The 10,395-nt window shown below is 36.0% G+C and overlaps 2 protein-coding genes across 2 annotated transcripts; one reads left to right on the forward strand and one right to left on the reverse strand.

The window, feature by feature from the left end:
* The first annotated feature begins 723 nt into the window (after positions 1–723).
* On the forward strand, positions 724–3,885 carry LOC133779616 (uncharacterized). The gene is made up of 3 exons (XM_062219556.1): positions 724–847; positions 1,370–1,885; positions 2,000–3,885. Exons 1-3 carry the CDS (start codon positions 844–846, stop codon positions 3,883–3,885), a joined length of 2,406 nt encoding a protein of 801 aa, XP_062075540.1. The 5' UTR covers positions 724–843.
* Positions 3,886–4,015: 130 nt separating this feature from the next.
* On the reverse strand, positions 4,016–6,126 carry LOC133779617 (uncharacterized). The gene is made up of 3 exons (XM_062219557.1): positions 5,242–6,126; positions 4,426–5,163; positions 4,016–4,021 (listed from the first exon to the last, which is right to left on the reverse strand). Exons 1-3 carry the CDS (start codon positions 6,094–6,096, stop codon positions 4,016–4,018), a joined length of 1,599 nt encoding a protein of 532 aa, XP_062075541.1. The 5' UTR covers positions 6,097–6,126.
* Positions 6,127–10,395: the final 4,269 nt, after the last annotated feature.

The following is a 10,395-nucleotide window of genomic DNA, read 5'->3' on the forward strand; positions in this document are numbered from 1 at the left end:
TGTTTGAAAAATAAATGCGTCAGTAAAATAGAAGAAATAAAATGGTTAAAAAATAAGAGAACGAAAGGTTGAACTTTTAGAAAAGAGGTCTGAAATCGTGAAGCCCAGCCCAATTCTTGAAGCGACATTCTCCAGCCTTCGCCACGTGTTGCCGAGGGACAAGCTCCTGCAAATGTCAATCGTGTGGTCCCCACGACTTCCTCACTTCCAGGTGCAATTGAAGCACATAGCCCAATGAACGGGCAAGTGGCTTACACGTGCGGCTAAGGGAAGTTTCATCACCAACATGTGGTCAAAAACTTGTGGGTCCCATGTAATTTCAGCTTTCGCTCTTTTTGTGAGCGTGTGAGTGTCATGACCCAATCCGATGGAGAGTGTTTATTACACATGAGTGGGAGTTCAATTTTAGCAACTATTGCGATGCACGAAATTCGAGATCAAACACCAAAATTGCAACAAATTGGATTTCTACAGGGTAACTCCATGAATTAACCCTTTTTCACCATATATTTATAACCATAACCCCTCATTAATGTTTCTCACATTAATGACCTTATAGGCACTTAAAAAGACACCAATACCCTTCAATAGATATTAAGTTGTTCTCTCTTTTATTTGTCTTGCACGTACCTAGCAGCCATGGAAATGATCTACTCTCACAAAATATAGCAAACACATATTCTCTCTCAAATCATCAAATCTCAAAGGTCATTACCATTTTTTCGCACCAAGATTTAGAAAGTGACGTTATCTCCCACATCTCTTTTCTTCTCACCCAAGTTGAAGAAGATTAAATAAAAATCATCTCCCAAACTTGAAGAAGATTGAACATTTGATTTGATAATGAGTAAGTATTTTTTTATTTATAGGTTATGGGTGTCTTGTGTAATAGTTTAAATAGAATTTTGGAACTACTATACACTAAAAAATCTGTGAAAAGAGATAATTTTATGTTGAGATGACGAATTTTCGAATGATTTTCGCGATTTAAGTCACTGTGTTCTCACTGTGTTCACACTTTGTTCACACATTATTCACACTTGGTTCACATTTTCGCAATTTTGGTCACTGCGTTCACACTTTGTTCACACATTATTCACACTTTGTTCACACATGATTCATACTTGGTTCAGACTTGGTTCATGAGTACTTAACACATGATTCACATTTGGTTCACACATGATTCACACTTGGTTCACACATAATTCACACTGGGTTCACACACAGTTCACACATTGTTCACACACGTTTCACACTTGGTTCACACATGCTTCACACATGCTTACTTTACACATTTATTTCTTATTTCTTTTGGCTAGTTTTACCTAATAACCTTTGGATTTCGAACCTTTTGTCATATGTTATGCAGGTCAAACACATATAAATATTGTGGTGTTATATAATGGATCGTGGGAACAAGTTTTGAACGAAGGTTGGTCATTTAGTGCTAAACAAAGCAAGGGTATGAAGGTGCCAAAGACTATCACTTACAATAGTCTTGTTGATCAATTGTGTACTTTAATCGGAGCTGACAAGTCTCGTATTGATCTTGACTTAAATGTAATCTATCATTTTGGAAGTAAAGGTATCCCTCCATCTTTAATTAGTAATGATGAAGATGTTGCTTTTTTTCTTGATGAGATAGGAACATCTATCAATCATCGGACACCCCTATGTGTGTCTACTACAGAGAAGAGAAGTAATGATCCTTTGGTTACTAAAACACGTGAGTTGTATACTATTCCTCCAGTTGAAACCAAAGTGAATGATGATTTTTGCATTGATGACAATGAAGACAGTTGTGATGATGATAATAATGATGCAGATGGCAATGAAGAGAGTTGTGATGGTGATAATAATGATGCAGATGGCAATGAAGACAGTTGTGATGATGATAATAATGATGCATTAAGCTCAGATGATAATGAAAATATTGAGAGGTCTACCTGCAATGATGTACTTGTGAAGCATAATTTACAATAGTCAACCTTCAATGAAGTATTGAAGAGCCATGATTCCTCAAATAATAGAGGTCGTAAAGTAAGACAGGTTGGCGAAGATAATCTATGGAGTACTCCACTTTTGTTGAATCAAGGGGAAAAAGGCTCTACTTCAGCCTCAACAGCTCAATTACTGACATCTTCTTCGAGTATCAATTCATGGGAAATAAAAGAGGGTCAAATATTTGAGAACAAGCAAGAGTTGAAGATGAAACTCCATCTTTATGCATTAAAGAAAAACTTTGAGTTTAAAGTAAAGAAATCTGCGAAAAATATATGGTGTACAGTATGTGTTGATGATAAATGCAAATGGAGGTTGAGGGCTACAAAATTGGTTAATTCCAATATGTTCGAGGTTCGTAAATTTTTCGGTGAACACACATGCTCATTGGATGTTCGACATAAAGATCACCGTCAGGCATCCCCATGGCTTATTGGACATGTCATAAGGAGAAAATTTGAGGGTGATGATGTTAATTACAAGCCAAGGTCAATTGTAAAAGATATGAGTTTATCATATGGAGTTCATATGAGCTATGCTAAAGCTTGGAGGTGTCGAGAGCATGCATTGGCTTACATAAGAGGTACACCAGAATCATCATTTCAGAAACTTCCCTCATTTCTATACATGATGGAGCAAAAAAATCCTGGAACTGTTACTCATTTGCAGATGGACAATGAAGGTAGGTTCAAATATTGCTTCATGGCCTTAGGTGTTTCTATAATGGGGTTTAAAACATATATTCGCCCAGTTATATGTGTAGATGGAATCTTCTTGACTACTCGGTGTGGAGGTACTTTGTTATGTGCCATGGGACAAGATGCTAACAAGCAAATATATCCAATTGCATTTTCAGTAGTTGACTCAGAGAATAATGACTCATGGTTGTATTTTCTACTGAGGTTGAAGGAAGCGATTGGTGAAGTGGAGAATCTAGTATTCGTGTCTGATAGACATACTAGTATAGCAAGTGCATTGACTAAAATTTTTCCTGAGGCACACCACGGTGCTTGTATACATCATGTTAGCATGAATATCCGTGCGAAGTTCAAAACTGACCATTGCCATGAAGAATTCTTCCTTGCAGCGAAAGCTTATAGAAAGCGAGAGTTTTTACGCCATTTTGAGAAGATTAAATTCAAAGATCTTGCAATTGCTCAATACTTAGAGAATCAAGTGGGTTTTGAAAAGTGGGCTCATTCTTTCTTTCCTGGTCATCGATATAATTTAATGACTACAGGTATTGCCGAAAGCTGGAACAATGTCATTGCTGAGGCACGTGGGTGGCCAATTACTTGTCTCATGGAATTTATGAGGCACACTTTACAAAAATGGTTTTTCGAGCGTCGAACTGCAGCATCAGCGGCTACAAGTCCTCTTGCCACAGAAGTGGAAGCTGATTTGCGAAAGTTAGCAGACAAGTCCACTACCTCGTTCTCTTTTCCGTCTAGTCAGTATGAAATAACAGTATTGGATGGTGATCTTGATGGAGATGTAGACCTGAGGAGGAAAACATGTAGTTGTAGAAGATTTGATTTGACAGGTCTTCCTTGTGAACACGATCTAGCTGGTGCTCGAGATCGTGGCATTAGTCCATATAGTTTATGCTCCAGATTCTACACAGTTGAAGCGTGGTTGTCATCCTATGGTGGATCTGTATATACGCTGGGTAATGAAGAATCTTGGGTGATACCAAATGACATAGGAAGTATGATGACAGCTCCTCCTTTAGTGAAGCAGAAGGCTGGTCGTCCAAAAAAGAAACGACGTTTATCAAAGGGTGAGAAGAATAGAAAACAACATAGATGTAGTAGATGTGGTGTCCTGGGCCACAATCGAGTGGCGTACACCACTGTTTGTCCCCCGCCGTCAAGACATGCTTAGTTTGTACTTTTATTGTTTTACTTTGTACTCTTCAGTTGCGGAATTTGAATTTTTAGATTGGTTCAGTAATACGACTTTTTGTGTTAAAGTTTGTTGTTTCGGACACACCTAATTCATATTCACACATAATTCACACCTAATTCACACATAGTTCACACATTATTCACACATATTTCACACGCGGTTCACACATAATTCACACCTGGTTCACACCTAGTTCACACATAGTTCAATCCCGGTTCACACATATTTCAATCCTGATTCACACTTAATTCACACCCAATTCACACATAACTTAATAAGATAAAAGTGACAAAGATTTATCCATTCCACTATTAAGATGAAATAAACGAAGTCATTCAATACCATTTAATGAGATGAAGTTGACATAGTTTCTTCATACATTCAAAAGTAAGATACATATATTTAAATAAAAGACAACCCTAAAGCTGCATCAATGTGCTGCATGCAAAATATTATAAGTATATATACATTCAAATTATATATATTTTAAAAAAAAAATTATTTCAGTAGTCTTACCAGTCCGTCCAGCCATGTACGTGGTGTAAGTAGCTGAATAAACCATTTCGCAGTGCACAAACCAGCCAAGAGAGAAATAGGCTTATCATTCTTTTTTAAACCAATTACCCATTTCTTAAAACGTCTCATTTGCTTTTCGTCATATGGCTGTAGGGGATTAATTTCACAAGGATCAGTTACAATTGTCTTTGCTTTCTTTTTCTTCTTAGTTGGATCAGTAAACTCGGAACCAAAAATTCTTTTCGTTGGAACCCTCCTTCTCTTGAATTCCACCCCAGCCATATCTCCAGGAGATACCACCTTACAGCTAGGGCTATCTTCTCCAACAACGTGCTCCATAATAAATGTATGGTGTGGTGAAGCAAGATGCTCATCTGATAATGAATCCTCAGAATCACTACCTTTACGTTGCGAGAGCACTAATTCAATTAGATAATCCAACTTCTCCTCCATTCTTTGTTGGTTACTTTTCAAAGTGTCAATATCAGCTAACAACTTTTCATGGTGGGTGTTAATTGGAGTTGGTATCTCTTTCTTGTCTTGCTCGTGACGATGCCCATCTGCTACATCGGGCTTTGTGGGAGATTCCTCACGTTCTTCCCTTTCAAACTCCAATTCCACATCATCGTCTACAAAGCTAATAACACGTCCCATGAGTAGTTCATCTGGTCCTTGAATAATAGAGTCATGAAATTCTTTCTCTTCGGGTCTTGGATTGAGCGTGGCCTTCACAAGATTCTACAACAAAATAATAAATTAATAAAGTATAAACATTACTTATAAATCACAAACTCAAATAAAATCTTAACGACTTACACTTTTTTTCTTAAATACACCTTCAATATCTTTCTCTTTTAGCATTTTATGCGCTGACCAGCTAAGCATTCTTGGAAAGGCCAGGGGTTGTTGATCAGCAAATGCAGAGAACTTTGTGAAAATTTCATAGGCCCAATATTGCAGAGCAATGGCATAACCATAAATTGTGTACTGAGGTGCTGGTCTTTTTCTCTTTTGCTCAACATTCTTCAAGTATTTATTCCTTAGCCTTTCCATATCTTTTGCCAAGCCGAATAATGTCTTCTCGTATGATAATCTCCCCCAAGGATAGTTGAAGAAGTCATCTTCATTTTCCACCATGGAAAGGACATCAATAAAGCATTTCATCTTTGGTTCACTAGGTAATAAAAGAGAGTCTACCAAAAAACATAGACCTAATTTCCATACGTCTTCTTTCACATCGCACCTTTTGAATCCATCTTCCAACTCTTCAGAAGACAAACATTCTTTATTGTTCAAGTATGTCTGGAGAAGTCTTTTACTCTTGGTCATTTCTTTATACTTTGCCTGATCCGGAGAAATTCCACAATTCAATCCAGTGATCAAACCAAATTCACTAATTCCAAACCTTGTATTCTGACCACAAATATTAAAATTCAAGCAGTATTCGTTCTTTCCTCTACCAACAACTCTCCTAAGCAGTAACTGGTGAATAATAACTCCAGAATATTGTAGAGGCGGAGCTAAGAAGAATTGCTTGAATGGTGACTGTTTCGCTCGTTCCAACAAGTCAAATGTCGTGAACTTTGCTATTATTGTACTCATAATGCTCCCTCCCCTATACGCAGCCTTTGCTGGATAATGCCTTTCAGTAGGAAGCATGAGGAGTGACATCTGAAAAGGTAAATTAAATAAGCGCTTAATACATAACTCAGATATATTCACACTTTCTTCACATACGGTTCACACATTATTTACACATGGTTCACACATGGTTCACGCATAGCTCACCCAAATTCACACCAACCTCACATAGTTCACACACAGTTCACACACAGTTCACACATAGTTCACACATAGTTACTATTGAGGTACATTTTATGTACACTAGTTTAGAAACTCTACAGCAACCAAATCACACCAAAACCAAAATATCAAACACTGCAGCAATGACAAGTAAAGAAAACATAGGGGAGTTTAGAGCATAAAGGTCTCCTAAGTTCATTTTGCTAGTCTTGCCATCTCAATTCGCTATTCTCAAAGAGTTACAGAGCTTCTCTTCTCTCTTTTTCTCTATTCTCTACCTTTTTCACCAGCCATCTACCATACAAGTTTTCCATAACTCAGCCAATCATTTGCATCAGAGGTGTAATGATTAAAACACATCAGAAAATGATTGCCAAACCAATTCTGCAGCCCCACGTGTACCAACTGCAAATTCTAGTTGTCACCTTAATTTTAAACCACCTTGGCTGCAATTGCAGAACCAAATGCAACTCTGGCCAGCATTGCCATAAGCTATGTCTTACTCTTGACCACTTAGTACATATGGTAACTAATGTGAGAGACATCCTTAAATAACAGTTATTATAACTAAAACAAGCCTAATCATAGTGCATACCCCACAACAACCAGAATATTATTTCCTCAAAAGTTCCCAAAATACAGCCCCATTCCTCATTCTAGTCAACCTTTTCTTGGTTATATTAAAGAAATATATGTATATATATTCATGATTTCAGCCGAGGCCATACCATAATACACATCACTTAGAAATTATTTCAACACTTCAAAATAAGACAGTACAATTTGATATTGACAGTATGTACAAGTTTCTCATCATACTCTTGCCTCACTACAAGGAAATAAGTCTAATAATGGCTTATTATAATCAAGAAAAGGTTCAAGAATCACTTTTAATAGGGTTAGTTAGTATAGTTTCCTTTTATAATTCACACATTATTCACCATAAGTTCAGAACATGGTTCACACACCATTCACACCAAATTCACACATGGTTCACACATCATTCTCACATTGTTCACCATAATTTCGGAACATGGTTCGCACATCGTTCACACACTATTCACACCAAATTCACACACTATTCACACTAAAATCACACATGGTTCACACCAACTTCACTTCATACATGGTTCACACCACAATCACACATGGTTCACACCAATTTCACACATTGTTCACACTGAAATTACATATGGTTCACAACAACTTCACTTCACACATGGTTCACACTAAATTCACACCACAATCACACATGGTTCACACCAATTTCACACATTGTTCACTGAAATTACATATGGTTCACACTCGTTCTTTCACACCAAATTCACACTAAATTCACTCCTTATTTCCCAATTAAAACATGCCTCAAGTAGTTAGAAATTCCGAAATTTAACCAAAGTACAAATTCAAAATAAACAAAGGAGTCATAATAACAACAAGGGATCCCAACAACAATACCTTGGGCTAGGGTATCGGGCTTGCAAGGGGAGTGTGGGGTCTTAGGTGTTGTAAACCTTGGGCTCCGGCAACGTGGGCTCGACGATATGGCTGAAATGTGGGTGGGTTCGGCGTCGGGACCAAGCGGAGGGGATGGGTTCGTGGGTTCGGGACCAAGAGTGTAAAAGGGGATGGTGGCTGTGGAGATGATGACGCAAGTGGGAGGAGGGACGAGGTGGGTGCTGGCCGGAGTACCACCGCAGCTTCGACGGGAAAAAATCTGGGTTTGGGAGGGAGGGTTTTCAATGGACGGGAAGGGGGAAGAGTAAGAAACTGAAAGAGTTATTTGGGTTGTTTAACAAAAGGGGTAATTTTGTCTTAAAGAGTTAAAAATGTGAAAAACTTTAACTAAGGGTTAGAGTTATAAATATGGGGCTGAATAGGGTTAGTTCATGGAGTTACCCTTTCTACATTACTAAAATGGAGATATCATTAAAATATCAAAATGCAAAATTAAAATAATTATTTTTTAATTAGTATTTAAATTTTTAATTTAGATTTTTCATTTTAGTAATTTTGGAAATTGTAGAATCATTATAAATAGAAGATTTTGCTCACTATTTTGGAGACACTTTTATTATAAGAAATTACATGGAATTATTTTTGGAGTGGATTTTAGAGAATATTAGGTAGAGTTTTTGTGCTTCAATTTTTTTTTTCAACAACTCTTTCTTTCTTTTCTCTATGAATTCTTGTGCTTATTATTTAATTAGGTCTAGCTAAATTTTTTTTAGGTTAAGAGTGATTTCCAAACCCTAAACATCCTTTCTTTTATTTAGTAATAATTTTTATTTAGTATTTCCATCTATGTCAAATTGCTTATGTTTTTCTATACTTAATATTATGATTCTTCTTTTTATCTTTTTATGTGGCCACTAAATATGATTTAAATAAGAATTTAATGTCATCTTATAATTTCTATTCACCTAATAGTCTAGGATTCTAAGTGTTTGTGGTAGTTCATGATTAGAGGCTATGATCAAACTCTTCTTTAATTGTGATGAAAAAACATAACCTAAATTAAATGAATCACACTTGTTGAATTTGTTACTAAGATCAATCTATTACTATGGAATTTAATGTTTTCACTAGGTTGAATCTTTGGTGATTTTCCTTTAGGTTATTTAGTGAAAATAATTAGTCAATAGTGATTTTACTTTGATTAATTTGCATAAGAGAGATTGGGATAATTAGTACTTTTGTGTTATCTACAGTTGATAGTTTGATAGGAAATATGAGATAATATTATTAATGAATAATTGGAAGTATGTTTAGTGGTGGAGAATGAACTCTTGACTATCTTTAATCCTTGAGTTCTTCTTTATTTATTTTATTTCTTGTTTCTTAAATTCTCAAAGCCCCCATTAATAAATTAAATTAACAGTCCTCGTGAGATGGACCTTACTACCGCTTTACTAATAGTTTAGTAATGATAAGGAATAAATAATTATTAAATTTGATATAGCAAATGACACACATCAAAATAGCTTCTTGGCCATTTGTCTTCCAAACTATATCTTTCATAATAAGAGGATAATTAGTCTCCTTTGTCAAAGGTGGTTTTCTATACACATTTTGGTGTATCAACTCATGAGAGTGTATTCTTTGTGTGATGTAGAAATCAAGCACACAAAGGTTGTGCTCTACACTATGTTGGCGTGAGCAATAGGGAGAGAGACAAGGAGAGTGTATTTTTCTTTTCAAGAAAAAGCAATCCTTCCCATCCCACTTAAGGTTCCATTTATAGAACAAGGAGAAGAGAGGATAAGAAAAACCATACCCATCATGAAGCATGACTTGGGTGCCCATCACATTTCAATTGTATTGTGCTTGGGTGTCCACCATGTAACTCAAATCTACATGGACTTTTCATCCTTAAGTACCATTAATTCACTAGTGAACAATTAATTTATTATCTTAATTATAAATTTGAGATCAAGGAAGCCATTATTCAATATTCTACGATAAGGCATGAATTTTGTATCTTTATACCATGTCTCCAATTATGTATAATAAAGACTCTCCAATTACAAAAGTCATTAGCCTAATCATTCTAACAGACACTAGTGAGTGAATCAAAAGACATAGTTGACATAAACAAGAGTTCATGATAACTTCAGGATTTAGTTTGATTAGTATATGATCATCTGTTAATATGTTTATATAATTCTTTATGACAAGCAATATTTAATAAAGACTTAATTACGTATCAATTCATGTCCTATATAATCTTATTATATAAAGCACCTCCACTAAGAAAACCAACTACAATAGTAATCTGGATCTAGATTATATGTATTCATAATACTAATGGACTATTGTAACGACCTAAAATCACTAATAAGGCTTAAGGGCATTGATTAGTGTGACGGGAGGGCATAATTGGTTTATGTGTGATTTAAATGAATTAATGCATGACTACGAGTATTAGTATGCATATAGGCCATGTTTAGCTTATAGGGGCATACTTGTAATTTTAGCCCGTTGAGGGCATAAATGTAATTATTTGTGATAAATTGTTAAGACTACATTATTATGTGGATTTATTTGTAGCATAAGGCTCGAGACGATCCTAGTGAGCGGTTTAGTGAAATAGTCACTGTGGGGATTTATACTCGGCTCGGGGGAGCCTGGGGGTATTTATGGGAATTTGGGAAATATATTGGAGAC

Source organism: Humulus lupulus, chromosome 5 (genome assembly GCF_963169125.1).
Source record: "Humulus lupulus chromosome 5, drHumLupu1.1, whole genome shotgun sequence".
NCBI lineage: Eukaryota > Viridiplantae > Streptophyta > Magnoliopsida > Rosales > Cannabaceae > Humulus > Humulus lupulus.